General features: G+C 41.6%; 1 protein-coding gene across 3 annotated transcripts in view; it reads right to left on the bottom strand.

Annotated features, from left to right (window-relative positions):
- The window catches only part of ABCC4 (ATP binding cassette subfamily C member 4 (PEL blood group)), a 226,338-nt gene that overhangs the window by 144,475 nt on the left and 64,757 nt on the right, over positions 1–17,106 (bottom strand). For all 3 annotated transcript variants that reach the window (XM_081281510.1, XM_081281509.1, XM_081281511.1), the window contains 5 exons: positions 9,053–9,142; positions 7,834–7,997; positions 6,431–6,556; positions 4,933–5,182; positions 2,086–2,187 (listed from right to left, as the gene is read on the bottom strand). In XM_081281510.1, the coding sequence (XP_081137636.1) occupies positions 2,086–2,187; positions 4,933–5,182; positions 6,431–6,556; positions 7,834–7,997; positions 9,053–9,142 (732 nt within the window). The remainder of the gene's footprint in view (positions 1–2,085; positions 2,188–4,932; positions 5,183–6,430; positions 6,557–7,833; positions 7,998–9,052; positions 9,143–17,106) is intronic.

Below are 17,106 nucleotides of genomic sequence, written 5' to 3'. Positions count from 1 at the left end.
TTTTTTAAAAATTGAACCTCAAATCCCTGAAGGGCAGGACCCCCTCGGACAGGGCGTACCCATCTCCCATCATGCCCCTCAGGTTCTTGTTAGGGCAGGGAGGTTTCTGCCCCATGCAGGTGAGTCAGGCTGTGTACTGCTCTACTATAACCAGAAGGGGGCAGCATTTGATGGCTAAGGGGGCTCCTGGTCATCTAGGCTCCCCTCACACTGAGGAGCTCCAACTCTGGGCCACACTAAGCCCTGGGAACATAGCAGAGAACAAGCCCCCATGGAGATCTGAAGATCCCACAGGACCATAAACTACGGATGAGTCATACAGATTATAAATGAGAGCTAGCTTGGTGAGATCTTCCCCCAAATAAGGGTCTGACCCCAGGGGGCTGCAAATAGAGTCCGGATATTTCAACTCCAAGCCCAGCACACTCCTCATTCGACCTCAGCTTCCAACTACCCCCATCTCTGTGTCCCTGTCCCATCCAAGGACCCTGACCCAGGACCTCACATGACCCAGGATCCCCCAGACAAGGCCAGAGCAGATGAAGTGCTCTGCAAGGGCAGCTGCAAAACAGGCTAAGAACATGGTTGTTCTCAGGAGAACAGAACAGCCCATTTCCCAACACTGCAGAGTTTGATTCAAAAGCAATTTGGCAATGGGTCCTACAAGATGTGTACCGGCAGCCTTGGTGCTTTACCTAATCCAGTAGCATTTACCGGAGAGCCTCTTTATTGTGGGATTTTAGTGTGCTTCTCATTGACCCACAGAGCATATTAGGCTAGGATGTACCAAGTAGGCGAGGAGAAACCCCAGGTCAGAGCAGCCTGTACAAGTTCCCATGTGCAAAAGGTGTAGTGCTGTGGCTGGGACAGATTACAGTTGAACTGGTAGAGATGGCGGCATTACATCCGAATTAGGTGAAAAGGATGAAGAAAACAATTACTTAGAGGTAAGAGCAGGTGAAGAAAGGAAGAGTCTATTATTTGGCATTCGCACCACAGAAGTGGGGAGCAGAGAGGAGCTGGGAATGAGCGCTGCTCAACCCCTCTGGCTGCCAGTCTGTCTCACACTCCTACAAACTGCGATTCCAGACTCCCTCCAGCTCAAGTTCAGCAGTGGAGAGCGCCTGGTCTGAGGCTGGTCCTTCCAGCTCCACCCACCTGCTGGCCTTACCCACCCATGGCCTCTTCTGCTTTCATCTCCTAAATAACAAATTCCCCGAAGGAAATTCCCTCTCCTGTGCTGTGACTTCTGTTTCCCAGACTGACCCAGACTGAGAGAAGGAGTCCTGCACAGAAGATCAGTAGCCCAGGTGGAGGGCCTTGGAGAGGAGGGTAAAGGGGGCACAAGGGAGAGTCCGCAAGTCTGAGCACTTCTTGAAGGTATTCCTGTTGTTCTTCCCATCTGCCTAAATGTCCTCAGGAAACCAAATGTGGCAAAATCCTGGTGGCCTCACCTGTTTCACTGTCTGTTTAGTATAAGACAAAACCCTGCAGTTAGGAATCCGGTTTACTATGCTGCCCCGCTACCTCCTCCTGCATGGAGTGCCACCAAAATAGCCAGTACCCTCCAGAGGCACAAATAAGGAAGTCCCACCCCTCCTCAATGCCAGCAAAAATCCAATTCATGGGCTTTCTCAGAATGTAATAAGATGACCTGAACACATGAAGGTAAAAAACTGACTCCCTCCAGTCTCTAAAACCATCTGAAATGTGGTTAACACACTCCATGCCACACCAAGACTACCCTCTTCTATAGATTCTAACCTTCTCAGTGTCTTAACTCAAGTATATCAAGTCCAAACTAAGGCAGCAATGAAAGTTCTCTTGAAATTGTGATAAAGAACAACTTGTCAAACAATTTAGGCTGATTTTGTATTTACTTCCTACTGACGACAAACCTTCCTCATGAATTTTAGAATTTATATAACATTCTATCAGTAAATTAGTAAGCACCATTTTGTGCAAATATGTAAAATTACATACGTAATACATATCATGCAATATATAAAATCTCAAGATTTCTATGAAATCTGAGGCACTAGTTGTCTTCTGGAAGTCATGACCTTGTGATAGAGGATGTGTTACCTTATCCCAGAAAGCAGTAAAGTCCTGCACATGCACTATCATTTTACCCTCTGGTGGCAGTTGGAGGTCGTGCGGTGATATCTCATCAAGTAGCAGGAAGTTCTAAAAAGAAGGAAAAACAGATTGTTTGAACTGCAGAACCAAAAATCACAATAAAAAATCACTGCTTCCGTATAATTTGCAATATAGAACTCTATGCAGACTACACAGCATTTTATTGGTTGTATTTTAAGTGTTGATTCTAGGGCTGGAAACGTTGCTCAGTGGGAGAGCTGCTTGCCTAGCACGTTCCTTCCCCAGCACCACAATAAATAAAAAGTGTTGATTCACATCAGAACATGCTAGATATTAAAAGATTTTACACACACACACACACACACACACACACACACACAGAGGAAATTTACAAATTAACAGCCATGAATGAACTGTCTGTTTAACATTCTCAACAAGTACATGGGTTCCTTTCTAAAGCAAAAATCCTGCTCCAAAGTTGAACACAGGTAGAACCTGAACTTTTTTTTTAACTTCTACATTACTAAACAGTAAACATGGGGTGGGGAGTTGCGGTAGCAGAAAATGATTTGATATTTATTAAATCCTCAAATGTGCCAAACATCATGCTAGAGGCCAGGAGTGCAAAACTGAAGGCCATTCTAAGCCTTCAGGAGTCAAGTCAGGACAGAAGCACAGGCAGGGACACATGACCAGTGGCCGAGATGGAAGGCAGGCCCAGGCTCTATCCGACTACCTTCTGGCTGGACTCAAATTCACTCTGCTTTTCTCCTCCCTCATACATATCAAATCAATATCACAACATATCACTAATAATTCATCATTTTTAAAAAAATGTTCTTATTCAGTTAGGTTCCCACCTCCTAAAATATATTTTATAAGCATGTCTTCATAATCACTGTGTCTTCACCTTGGTAAATGTCCTCTCTTCTACTACCTGCTATTTTCTATACTAGTTAGCAGCTATTTGATGCAATTTAACTGAATAAATTCCTACTTATTATTAAAACCTAACATAATAATAATCGGCAAACACCCTCTTGCTTCTCACATGCCAGACAGAATCCAACTAGAAAAGGCACAGTGGCACAGAAATTAAATAAACAACCTGGATGTCCCCTAGCACCTCCTCCCCCTCCCCAAATTTTGCATATATGGCAGAAACTGCTGGCTGTCCTCAAAATCTGTTCTCCATCTTCTGAGGTTAACAAGACTCTTCATGTTTAGCTGGTACGTGGCTGTCAAGAAAAAGGACCACTCTTCCCAGTCTCCCGGGAAGCCAGGTGCGCGCATGTGACACCATGCTTCTGCTGCCATTAGGAAGCTGTTTCCTTCTCTGCACAGCAGGAACACTGAATGCTTATCTCCTGGGACTGTTGTCAGGATGGAACACTGGGCAGCACACAGACACCCAAGCCCCAGGCAGCAAGGCCAGAAGGAGCAACAGCAAGAGGACAACAGCTCAACACATGAGAAGCAGCATCGGGAGAAGTTACAAGGTATGTATACTTAGAAGTGCGCTGTGGTTGAAGTGAATTCTTCAGCGTTTTCTTTCAAGATGCAAAAGCTATATAAATTTTTCTTTTCTTTTCTTCTTTTTTTTTTAAAGGATCCCACTAATATGTCCAGGCTGGCCTCTAACTTGGATCCTCCTACCTCAGCATCTGAGTCTCTGGGACAATAGGTGTGCACCATCACAAGAAGAAAAAAAAAATATTGAGCTGCATGGATCATCCCTTACAAGTGTTCCTTGATCATGACAGAAAAAAAATGAGAAGCTTAGGACTCTATGAGTAATTACATTTTTTAAAAAATTTAGATGTTGATGGACCTTTATTCACATGTGCTAGGTAAGTGCTGTACCACTGAGTCATAGTCCCAGCCCCGAGTAATTACATTTTACAAAAAAAAAACTTTTAAATTTTATCACTTAAAAAAAATCTTGTCTTTTATGAAAATCCCCAATCCCCTAACGCCCCCCAAAAAAATCCCACACAGGGTCATGTGAGTTCACTGGAGGTCTGTTATTGGACATCCAGCACTACTGGGAACCAGGAGCAAAACAAGTATTTTAAAGCTTCGATCCTGAAGTCCTTCCCAGGCCCTCTCACAGAGCCAATTAACCCTCATCTTAGACAGGCTCATCGACACACAAATACTTGAGACCCGTGAGGAGACAGGCCCTTATCTTGACTACGCCGCTAGCGATTTAGGGACCACTCTTTAGGAAAAGCAACAGCAGCACTGTAGAAATCAATAACTTGCACAGGAAGAAGCTTTCTAGAGACGCGCTCCTTGAAATTAAGAAAAAGTGAAGAGGGGACAGGGAGGAAAAGGGCAGGATCCAAAAGGCACACCCAGAAATCAACAAGCAAACCATCTGCGGAGAAGAGAACCTGTCCTTCAGCAGGGATGACCTTGTGAAGTGCAGGCCATCCTTCCTGTCCATGCTGCAGGGAGTTTCTAGCAAGTTCTTTCCTTCCAGGCCAAAGTAGCTTCCACTCGACTCAGCCCTGCACACAGCCCTGCCTACACACTCCAGCTGGCCTTGGGAGGAAATGTGTTTGCTTCCCCTGCTTGGGGACACGCTCCTCGCTCCTGCAGTCCTCATTCCTACATCCAGGGCCCCGGGCTGCTGCCCCTAAGTGAGCAACAATTCTTGTGCCATGTTCGCTACACTCTACCTAAGAAACATACCACATTTTGGACTGACTGTGTGTGCTGGTGCTGAAAGATTTAAACTTCCCTAACTGGAACAGTGACACTAAGTAAAAAGAAAGCACCGCTGGACCTAACAGCCACCTACAACTTTAACATTATTTGCCACCACACCTTGATTCTTCGAATGCTGACGACTGCTTCAGACACTCTCTCGATGGCTGAGGGGAAGAACAGGGTGACCGTCAACCGCACAGCCCCGTACAGTGTCATTGCCACAAATACACGACTAGCTGTGATCACGTTGCCGAGCAGCACGTAGGTGGTGAAGGTCACAAACAGGATGATTTTATTTGCAACGAAAAATGAGGCCAAATTCATCCCTCTGAGGTAGGAGCTTCTCAGGATCTTGGAAATTTCCTTCCTGGAAAAGAGAGTCAAATGCATTTGTTTTTCCAAGAACCATCATCAAAAGTCATGAAACAGAGTGCCCTGTGAATGTGGCCCCTTTGTTACATTATGGAAACATTTGCCAGCACAGGCCCTGGGGCAGCTTCCTCCAAAGACCACACAGAGCACTAGGTGACCATTCTGCTTTTCCATCTGAATGATGCTGAAGTCACCATGAGTCAATCAAACCACATGTGAAGAATCACCCTATCAAATTCATTCAATAAGTATTCGTAGCTATAAGTCGTGGGCCAGGCATCCCACTGATGTCAGTAAAATAAGCAAGACACACACAGCCTGTCCCCCGTAGGAGCTCATGAACTCATGGAAAAAGAGAATAAGCAGCCCCAAAGCTGTGAGACCCCAAACCACTGGAGAGAATAGCTAGCAGGAAACCTCACAGAGACACAGGAGAGGCAGGAGAAGCTATGGTGGAGTCAGAGAGGGCTGCAAGTCTGCAGGAAGCCAGAGAAGAATGAAGCAAAGAGCACATCTGAACACCGGGAGTACCTACAAGGGTGCAAAAATGAGGTGGCCAGGGGCTACCAGAAACTTGTAAGTCCCTCGTATGAGCACATAAAGAACACGCCGCAGCTGGGAAGGCTGAGGCAGGGAGTTCAAAGCCAGCCTCAGCTATTTAGTGAGGCCCTAGGCAACTCAGTGAGACTCTGTCTCTAAATTAAAAAAAAAAAAGAAAAAGAAAAAGAAAAAGGATTATGCTGGGAATGTGGCTGTGTGATTACATGCCCCTGGAACCAAAAAAGAAGAAGAAAAAAAAAAAACACCAGTATTTCTATAGCTGTTTGTAATGAATAACACCCATTTATATAGTTTGGCATAATACAGATATACCCAATCTCTATCATCTGCCCTCTGGTTACATTAGCATAAAACAGTTTTATTTTAAATGCAAAAGTCTCAAACTCTTGCATCTGGAAATCCTTGCTTATGGGGGTTTGGAATGTTCAGAAACATGTAGAATTTCAGTTTTGTATCACAAAGAAGCCTCATGACTTTTGCTGTAGGAGAACAGAGACTGGAGGCCCAGGTGAGCATGGCGTCTGGTGCCATTCTGCTTGACCCTCTGCCACGTGCAGGGCTGGCGCGGGTCATACCGAAGTTCACCCTCATGTGTAAGCACAGAATGACTTCTAAACTCCTTCAGTAAAAAACAGAAAATAGAAAAGCACAAAAATATGGTACGATGAACACAAAAACTTACTTTCTCAAGTTGGTAATGAGGTCTGCAAATGACTTCTCCCAAGCATACATCTTTATTATTCTTATTCCAGTTACAACTTCATTCATGGTCCTGATCCTCGCATCGGTGTAAGCTGCAGTTTTACTCCTAAGGGGGACAGACAAGAGGGATGAGCCACACCTTTCCTTATCAGCAGGGGACACAGGCCCAGACCAGGGACCAAAAGCTTCCCTCCAGATCTGCTGATGACACAGGCAGGTCCTTCTCACAGGACAAGTGGACAAAGGCACAGTGAGGAAGCTGACAAGGCACCCAGCTCCATGAGTGTTTGGAGCATTTGCAACACCCCCTGGAGAAGAGGGGAAAGTAGGCCAGATACAATCAATCCATCCCCTCAAGGGGCACCCAGGTCGGGGAGGCAGCAAGGCCTCCGGCTCTGACAGTGACATGGTTGGCAGGGGTGGAATGAAGCAGGAATAAAGCGCTGCAGAGCAGGAGTGGGAGAGTTGTTGGTTGTTCCACGGGGAAAGAAGAACGCAACAAGGCTCCAACACACCGGGACCCTGGCACAGGGTCTCCAAGGAAAAGCAAAGAGGGAAGAGGAAATTCTCAGGTAGAGCAAACACCACATCAAACAGCAGGGCATCTCCACCACCTGACACCCTCGCAATGACCCACTTCCAACTCTCTGGCACCTGCTTCAAGTCTAAGTCACTTGTACCATCATCGAGCTCTTTGCTGACAGCCATTTTTCTAACATACATGCTGCTAGGACTGTGAGACTTTATGTCAATTAAGACTGACCCGGCCCTTGGGGAGTTTCTAATTTAATGGAAACATCAAATTAAAAATAGCCCACAAACCATGGCATGCGCCTGTAATCCCAGTTTCTCGGGAGGCAGGAGGATCGTGAGTTCAAAGCCAGCCTTGGCAAAAGAGAGACACTAAGCAACTCAGTGAGACCCTGACTCTAAATAAAATATAAAATAGGGCTGGGGATGTGGCTCAGTGGTTGAGTACCCCTGAGATCAATCCCAGTACCCCCAAAAATAAAAAATAATGCATACAATAAAATAGTGCCAAAACACACGTGATAAAAATATATGCAATTAGAAGTGGGCCTATGAAATATTTTAATTTATTATTCTTTAAGATACATTTAAATAACTTCTACATATCCAACTTCTGCTCACCTACTTGGTAAGACCACAATGCGTGAAAAGGCAGCTGGTAGCAGTGAGGGCCTTTACCTTCTCCCTTTAACACTGGCCTTCAGCTAAGCCTGAAGAGTTTGTGACACATGCAAAGAATAGAGGCATTTATTTTTAATCAGAGGCATTTATTTTGTGTCTGAACAGAAGCATCAGGCAGGTGATGGCTGTTACCACACAGTGACATTGTTTCCAAATTAGTACTTCTCTTACCGCAGGGAGGAAAACAGCTTCCCAATGCAGCTTTGCAGAGGCAGGAGGATAACCAGAACCACCATCCCCGCAAGACATGATATTCCTATTTCCATCCAGAGAAGGGCAGTCACGGCAATGGCCTGCAGCGGCCCCGCCCACAGAAAGTGTAAAAAGATTGTCACCTTCAAAGGAAAAGACAACATGTTCTTAGGACTAGATAAAAAAGATTAAAAAAAAAAATCCAGTAAGAACACAGCACAGAAACGCTCTGCTCCAAAAATGACCATAGCGGATTTCAAACCTGTGAGGAGGAAATTCAAGTGTCTCTTGCGGATGAAGCCATGTGGGGCCACAGAGGGCTTTCGGGCCCTTTCAGGAGCATATGACTGGAAGCAGAAGGAAGACTCCGAACTAGTCTAGCTCACAGAGGATCTCAGAACATCCCAGAACTCTCTGTGTAGCATAATTAGGTCCCATCTCCCGGGGGTTCCCTAGTACTTTAGGGGGTGCTATACCATGGTACCTGCTACCTTCTCCAGCCACTGCTTAGCTATATAAATACATAACTCCTGGACAGGTTTCAAGCTTCTTTAATCATAATCTAAAATCTTCACCCCTGGCATTAAGCAGGGAAGGAGGAAAGTTAGTTTATATTTGATGAATAATTGAAAAAGAAGTGGCCCCTGTGAAAGACAGATCTGACCAGAAGCTAAAATGTCCCATATTTTGTGTTACAACTATTAGGTAAGTGTAAAAAGTAAGTGGCCCAACAGAGGAAAGTTGCTTATTCTAACTAGGGACCACCCATTTGGCATTAAGTAACAAAGGATTCCTACAGGCCACGGGGAAAAGATTCAGCCCACCTGCCCCCCAGGAGTTTACCTCTAGAAAAAGAGAAAGACAATTTAGCATGCTGTCCCACTGTCACATGCTAAGAGTTAAGAAGGGACAATGGAGGACAGCTAGGTAGTCAAGCCAGCTGGGCAGGATCCCTGTGGTCTGCATACATATTATTCAAAGATGGTGTATGGGACGTGCAAAAAATCCAAACCTGAATCTAAAGGATAACAATGTATTCCTGCATCTAAACGATACCAGGAAAAGCGAGATGTACATTTAAAAAAAAAGCCTCTGTCTTACATCCTCAAAAGAATACTGGTCTACACCAAAAACCTGGCATCACAATAGGTTAAACTAAAAAAGAGGCACGCATGGAAAAAGGCACCCCTGGATTTACCTGGTCAAACTTGTTCACATCATTGGACAGCAGGTTGACTATCTGGCCTGTGGTCGTCTTCCCCATGGCCATGTTACTAAGACGAAGTGCCTGGAGGAAAAGGAGAGGGGAGAATCATACTGCTAGGTGATGCTGCATCACACGTAGAAAACAGCACATTTTCCTGGGGACTTGTGCATTGTAAAGGCCAAGGTGACTCGTGACAGCAGCTTTAAGAAGGGCTCCAAGCAGCTGGGGCCTCCAAGGACATCAAAGAAAAGAGCAGGAAGTGGGAAAGATCGATCCTCGCTTTTTAATGAATGTGATTGCATCCAATATAGAAAAGCACGTACACTCACACTGAACCACCTACCAAATAATTCTGAGCCAAGTGAGATAGGAAGTAGGGAAGTAGCCAAAGAAAACAAATTATAGGACTTGGATTATATATATGGAATGAGTAACTGTGCATCCACAGAGGAGGAAAGCAACGTGCATGCACTGCACTGTGGGCCCCCTCAACCAACATGTGGCTCTCCCAGCCGCTTTCATCTAGGGCACTGCAGTCACCCCCATACACACACACATACATGCTAGCCTCCACCTTGGGACAACAGACAGGGCCCAGAGGCAGCAGCCTACCACAGCACTGCACACTACAGTGCTAGGTCTCCAAACAGGCTGCCCAATGCCCCCACATGGCCTGCCCTCTCAGCCACATCTCTGAAAGCAATTGCCTCCATCTGGGTTCCCCCTGCTGCCACCACACCACCATCTTTAGTTAGGAAAACTTCTATCTTAAGATACCCGTTGGACCTAGAAGCCTAACATCAAGGTACCCACAGATATGAAGCTGCCAACTCCACCAACTAGGGACATGCCTACTTCCATCTAGAGACAACAGCCAGAATCTGTAAGACCATCACCAAGGTCCCCGCAGGCTTGGTTCCAGCAGAGGTATCCCTGCTAGCCTACATCTCGATTCCTCTTTCACTCTTCCTGTGATCTAATACCTCTATATTCTCACCTCCTACTTCATAAACCCCACATCCGACACCCCACACCACCCCTGCTCTCTCACTGTCCACTATTAGAAACTGTAGGCCCTTATGCAAACCTACTATTTATATTGTAGGATTAATCTAACACATCATTTCTCTTTATCGTGACGAAACTGTAACTGTCTAAACAGGAGCTATTTGGTTTAAGGCTGCATGTTGTTCACACTGGGTGCTGTAAATATTGATCTCTCCCCCAGAGGAGAGGCATTGGTAATCTGCAGGGACACTATAAGATTATAGGGTAGAAACTGTAACACCTCGAGGATCTGCATTGCTAGAGGAAGACACATAGATAACATTAAAAAAAAAAACAGGGAAGAAGATGCCCCAAACAAACCAAGATGCACATTAATAGAATTCATTGACAGCAGAGTAGATGAAATGTCAAAGAAGTTGTTCAGAATGTACATAATTAAAATGATCTGCAAAGCAAAAATGCTCTTACGAGCACAAACATAAGCAACAATTGATCACTCCAACAAAGACATAAGATAGAGATAGAGGTGGTAAAAGATTACTTCAAGAAAGAGATTCTGAGAAAGGAAAAAAACTGAAATCCTTGAAATGAAGGAAACAATAAACAAAATAAAAAATTAATAGAAAGCATCGCCAACAGACTAGGTCACATGGTAGACAGTACCTCAGGCAGTGAAGACAAAATACATAATCTTGAAGATAAAGTTGACCACATAGTGAAGATGATAAGAAACCACGAACATAACCTCTAAGAACCTCTAAGAAATATAGGAGAACATGAAAAGAACAAAAGTAAGAATTATCAGGATACAGGAAGGCACAGATATACAAACCAAAGGAATGTACAATTTCTTCACAATTTCCCAACCACGAACAATGAATTGGAAAATCAAATGTAAGAGGCTTACAGGACACCAAATGTACAAAATTACAACAGATCCACAACAAGGCACATTATAATGAAAATGCCTAGCATACAGAATAAGGACAGAATCTTAAAAGCTGCAAGAGAAAAGTTTCAGATTACATATAGGGGAAGACCAACTCGTATCTCAGCAGATTTCTCAACCCAGAGGCTCAAAGCCACAAGATCCTGGAACAACATACACCAAGCTCTAGAAGAAAACGGGTGCCAACCAGGAGTCCAGCAAAATTAAGCTTCAGATTTGATGATGAAATTCAAACCTTCCATGACAAACAAAAGTTAAAAGAATTAACAATGAGGAAGTCTGCACTAAAGAACATTCTCTGCAAAATATCCAATGAGGAGGAAATGAAAACAACAACGAAAGTCAGCAAAGGGAGGAAAAGGGAAAGCCAATCAAAGGAAAAATCAAGTCAAGTTAAAAACCAAAAATAAACCAAATGACTGGGAATACAAACCATATTTCAATAATAACCCTGAATTTTAATAGCCTAAACTCATCAATTAAAAGACATAGACTGGCAGATTGGATTTAAAAAAAAAAAAAACAACAATATGCTGCCTTCAAGAGACTCATGAAATGAGGAAAAGACATCCATAGACTGAAGTTGGAAATGGGAAAAAAACATGGATCACATAAACAAGCCCTCATATTAGATCAAGTGAATTTCAAACCAAAGTCAGTCTGAAGGGATAAAGAAGGTCATTTTATACTGCTTAGGGGAATCCTACACCAACAAGACATAACAATCATAAATACCTATGCTCCAAACAATGAAGCATCTACGTATATCAAATAAACCCTTCGAAATTTCAAGAATCAAATAGACCACAACCCAATAAAAGTGGGTGACTTCAATACAACTCTCTCATCACTGGATACATCTTCCAAATAAAAAACTAAACAATGAAACTATAGAACTCAATAATACAATCAATAATTTAGACTTAACAGACATAGATAGAATATTTCATGCATCAACAAGTGAATACAGTTTTTTCTCAGCAGCACATGGATCCTTCTCTAAAACAGACCATGTGTTATGCCATAAAGCAAGTCTTAACACACAAAAACAGAGATACATTCTATCAGACCATAATGGAATTAAATTAAAAATCAATGATAAAATAAAAAATAGAAGCTACTTCAACACCTGCAGACTAAACAATGCTATTGAATGATGATGCATAGATACCAGAAGACATCAAGGAGGAGATAAAAAAAAAAATTCTTAGAGGTAAATAAGAATTCTGATACGACACTACCAAAATCCCTGGGACACTGTGAAAGCAGTGCTAAGAGGAAAGTTCCTTGCATTGAGTCCATTCATTAGAAGAATAAGAAGTCAACAAATAAATGACTGAAATTACATCGCAGAGCCCTAAAAAAAGAAGAACAAATCAACACCAAAAGTAGTAGAAGATAGGCAATAATTAAAATCAGGACTGAAATCAATGAAATTGAAACAACAGAAACAATTGAAAACAAAAAGCTAGTTCTTTGAAAAAAATAAATAAAATTGATAAACCTTTAGTCACCCTAACAAAAAGGAGAGAGAAAATTCAAATTACTATTATCCGTGATGAAAAAGGAAATAACAACAAAAAAAAAAAGAAAAAGGAAATAACAGACACTTGAAATACAGAAGATAATTAGAAACTATTTTAAAAATTTTATACTCCAGTAAAATGGAAACTCTCGAAGACACCTCCAAATTTCTAGAGGCATAATAACTGCTCAAACTGAAGCAGGAGGATATACAAAATTTAAACAGATCAATTTCCAAGGAAACAGAAGACGCCATCAAAAGCCTACAAACAAAGAAAAGCCCCAGGACCAGAGAGGTTCTCATTCTAGTTCTACAAGATCTTCCAAGAAGAACTAACACCCATACTCCTCAAATTATTCCATGAAAAGAAAAGGAGGGGACCCTTCCAAACTCATTCTATGAAGCTTGATACCCAAACCAGACAAAGATATCAAGGAAAGAAAACTTTAGACCAATATCCCTGATGAACATAGACACAAAAATTCTCAATGAAATTCTGGCAAAGAACATTAAAAAAAAAAAGAAAAACAGCACACCATGATGGAATGGGGTTCATCCCAGGGATGCAACGTTGGCTCGACATCCAGAAATCAATAAACATAATACATCACCATCAATAGACTTAACGACAAGAATCATATGATTATCTCGATGCGGAGAAAGCATTTAACAAAATACAGCACCTCTTCATATTCAACACTAGAAAAACGAGGAATAGTAGGAACATACCTCAACATTGTAAAAGCCATCTATGCTAAGCACCAGGCCAACATCATTTAAATGGAGAAAAATTGAAGGCTTTCCCTCTGGAAAAAGACAGGAATGCCCTCTTTCAACACTTCTATTCAACACAGTCCTTGTCACTCTAGCTAGAGCAATCAAACAGATGAAAGAAATTAAAGCGATACACATAGGAAAAGAAAAACTCAAACTATGACTATTTGCTGATGACATCATTCTATACCTAGAGGATCCAAAAAATTCCACCAGAAAACTTCTAGAACTCATAAATGAATTCAGCAAAGTAGCAGGATATAAAATCAATACCATTAAATCAAATGCATTTCTATACATAAGTGATGAATTCACTGCAAGAGAAATTAGGAAAACCACCTATGGGGAGGGGGGGAATAGTGGTAAGGAAAGAATAAAGAAACTTTGGTTTGTGTGGAGGGGAGGGAAGGGATGGGCGGTGGGGATGGGAAGGAAGGCAGAAAGAGACAGACATCATTATCCTACATCATGTATGATTCCACTACTGGAGTAACTCTGCACCATGTACAGCCAGAGGAACGAGAAGTTGTGCCCCATTTGTGTACAATATGTCAAAAGGCATTCTGCTGTCATGTATAACTAAGTAGAACTAATTAAAAATTAATTAATTAATTTTCAAAAGTAAAACAAAAAATCTGTCAGTAACTATCTATCAGTAACTCTCAGTGTGGTGTCATTTAAACACCCGGAGTCTTGTTTCCCTCATTCTGTGAATGGAAATTCTAGATCCTCATCCTGCCTGGATCACAAAATCCCAACAAGAGAAATGACCAGTCATTACTGACCATCTGCTAAGAGGAGGACACCAGGGGTTCCCACAGACAGGACAACTGATGAGTCACGTCTTCCAATCTCCAGAGACAGCACCAGACATGCACACAAACACCTGTGATTCAGAGTGAAGGTGACGGTCAGCACGCTGGCCCAGTGAACTGGGAAGAAGGTGCCCACTGAGGGGCACTGTGAGCAGGAGGGGCCCTGGGTGCCAAGGAGAAGAAACTGTACAGAGAAAGGAAGCCAGAGTCTGGGAAAATGAGGAAGGGAAAAGATACAAGATGGACACCCAGAAGGGCACAAAGAGAAACCCAAAGGACAATACATGGTTAGATATAAAAGAGCGCCTTTTTTCCTTTTAATTGTTTTTTTTTTCCTTAATTGTAGATGAACGCAATACTTTTATTTTCTTTCTTTATTTTTATGTGGTGCTGGGGATTGAACCAGGTCTCACAGGTGGGAGGCAAGCGCTTTACCGCTGAGCCACCACCCCGTCTCCCTTTTAATTGTTTTTAAAAGACAACTGACTGTTTAAAGCAAAAATGGTAACACTGCATTGTGAATGTAGACTTAAAACACATAACAACAAGAACACAAAGGGCAGGGCAAGGTAGTTGGGAGCAGTGACAATGCCTGTAGTCACAGCTACTCCAGAGACTGAGGCAGGAAGATCACTTGAGCTCAGGAATAATAGGCCAGTTTCTGTAAAGAGCAAGACCCTGTCTCAAAACTACTCAAAAAAAAGTGACGATTTTACCACTCTATGCTTCTCACATTTAAAGTAATATAAACACCAAGGCCGCAATAAGTTAAGAATGGTATTTTAATCCCGAAGGTGACATTAAAAGTACAAAGAGAAATAAATATTGCTAAAAAGCCAATAAAGAAATCAAAATGGAATACTAAAAGTCATTTGGGTAACCTAAAAGACAAGAATGGGGGCGGGGGACCAAGAAAACATATTTAAAAATAAATAAATAGCAAGGACAGACAAAGGTTTAAATCTAACCAGATGACAGTCACACTACATATAAATACGCCAATCGTTCCATTAAAAAGATAGATACTATCAGACTGGATTAACAAAAAAGCAAAATCCACTATATACCATAGGCAAGAGACTGTTTAACTGTTATAGTGGGTTAACAGTACAGGGATGGGAAAAGAAACCTGGTGGGCTGCATTGATAGGCAGTGTTAACTGCAGGCCAAGCAATATTACCAGACTAAGAGGACGTTTCATCAACACAAAAGAGGCAGCTAACCCCTCCTACGCGTGCCAGGACCAAACTACAAGAGTTTCAACATAGGAAACAAACAAACAAAGCAGAGCAAAAGGGGAAAATGATACAACTCTACAATAATAGCTAGAGATTCCAACATCCATCTCTCAGTAATTGATAAAAATGGGGGAAAAAAAGACTTGGGCTGCACTTGTAGCTCAGTGGTAGAGCACTTGCCTTGCATACGTGAGGCCCTGGGTTCAATCCTCAGCACCACATAAAAAATAAATAAATAAAAGATAGTGTGTTATCTACAACTAAAAAAAAATTTAAAAAGAAAAAGATACAGAAGACTTGAACAACACTGTGACCATCTTAAGATGACATTTATGGACCCCACAGCCAACAACTACTCAACAATTTTTTCAAGTACAGGGGAAATTCCTCTATTCTGCTAGTGCATAAAACAAATCTCAATAAATTTCTAAACACAAAAATGAGATGCAGAATGTTCTCTGACGATAAAATTTTAAAAACCAGTAAGATATTTAAAATCTTAAACACTTGGAAATTAACATTTTTCTAAATAACCATGAGTCAAAGAAGACATCTTAAGGGAAACCAAAATTTTTGTTAAAGCAGTGAAGTAAGAATTTTTTAAAGAAATGATAATGAGAATATACTTTATTATAATTTGTGGGACACAATTAAAACAAGTCATTCAGAGGAGACTTCTGGCTTTAAATATTTTACATTGAAGATGAAGACATAAAATTGATGGTCTAAGGTGCTACCTAAGACCAGGACCAGGACCACAGAAATAAACAGACAAAGAGAAAAGCAGTCTTCTCATGAGCCCCTGTGACACACCAGACAACCAGACAGGAAAACAACCTCACAGAGTAAGAACTATTTCTAATTCACAAACAAGAAAACACTCTGAAAGTCCTGCCTGACAAAGGAAGGGCACTCAATTTTGCCTCCTTTCCTTTCTTTTTTTTTCTTTTCTTTTCTTTTCTTTTGGCAGTGAAAGAGACCAGGGTTTTACTATTTTCAGCTTCTATTCCCTTTTTCCCCTCTTCCTTCTCTGCCAATGAAAAGGTACACACTCCCCTTTAAGACTAAAATGGTCTCTTTTTTTTTAATAAAGTAAAGTTACCACTGTTTCCCATTAATATAGGAACTTCAAGTTTGATGCTAATAAAATGTATATGGTATATTTCAAGACAATTCATGTCCAAACAACGTAAAGAAAATAAATGCAAATCAATGCACAATCATTCAATAATATGATGGTTCAACACTTCTTAAATTGCATAAAAGGCACGATTTGGTTAAATTTGTTTTTCTTCTGAGAGCAAAACTGTTCTGTCATGAGAACAATAAAAGGCAGACAAAACAAACTGGAATCAACACCTGCATTATAAAAGCCAGAAAGAGGGTTAGTGTGTATCTTTTAATAAGTTAAGAGCACCTAAATAGAAATAAAAATTATTAATCTAATAATTTTTAAAAACTTGACAAAGGTAGGGTGTAGCTCAGTGCTAGAGTGCCTGCCCAGCACTCACAAGGCCCTGGGCTCAATTCCCAGACTGTAAAGAAAGGGAGGAAGCAAAGAGGAAAAAATACTGCAAGAACTTTACAAAAAATGCAAATTGCTAATGAATATATGCGAATACTCAAATTATTATTCAATGCTATATAAATAAAGCAACTAAGCAGTATTTTTTTAAAAAAAAATATGAAACTAGTGAAATCACAAAGATTTTTTCTTCAAAATCTAACATCCAATC

This window comes from Spermophilus citellus, assembly GCF_964194105.1.
Source record: "Spermophilus citellus genome assembly, chromosome: 1".
Lineage (NCBI taxonomy): Eukaryota > Metazoa > Chordata > Mammalia > Rodentia > Sciuridae > Spermophilus > Spermophilus citellus.
This window is presented reverse-complemented; position numbering and strand designations above follow the sequence as displayed.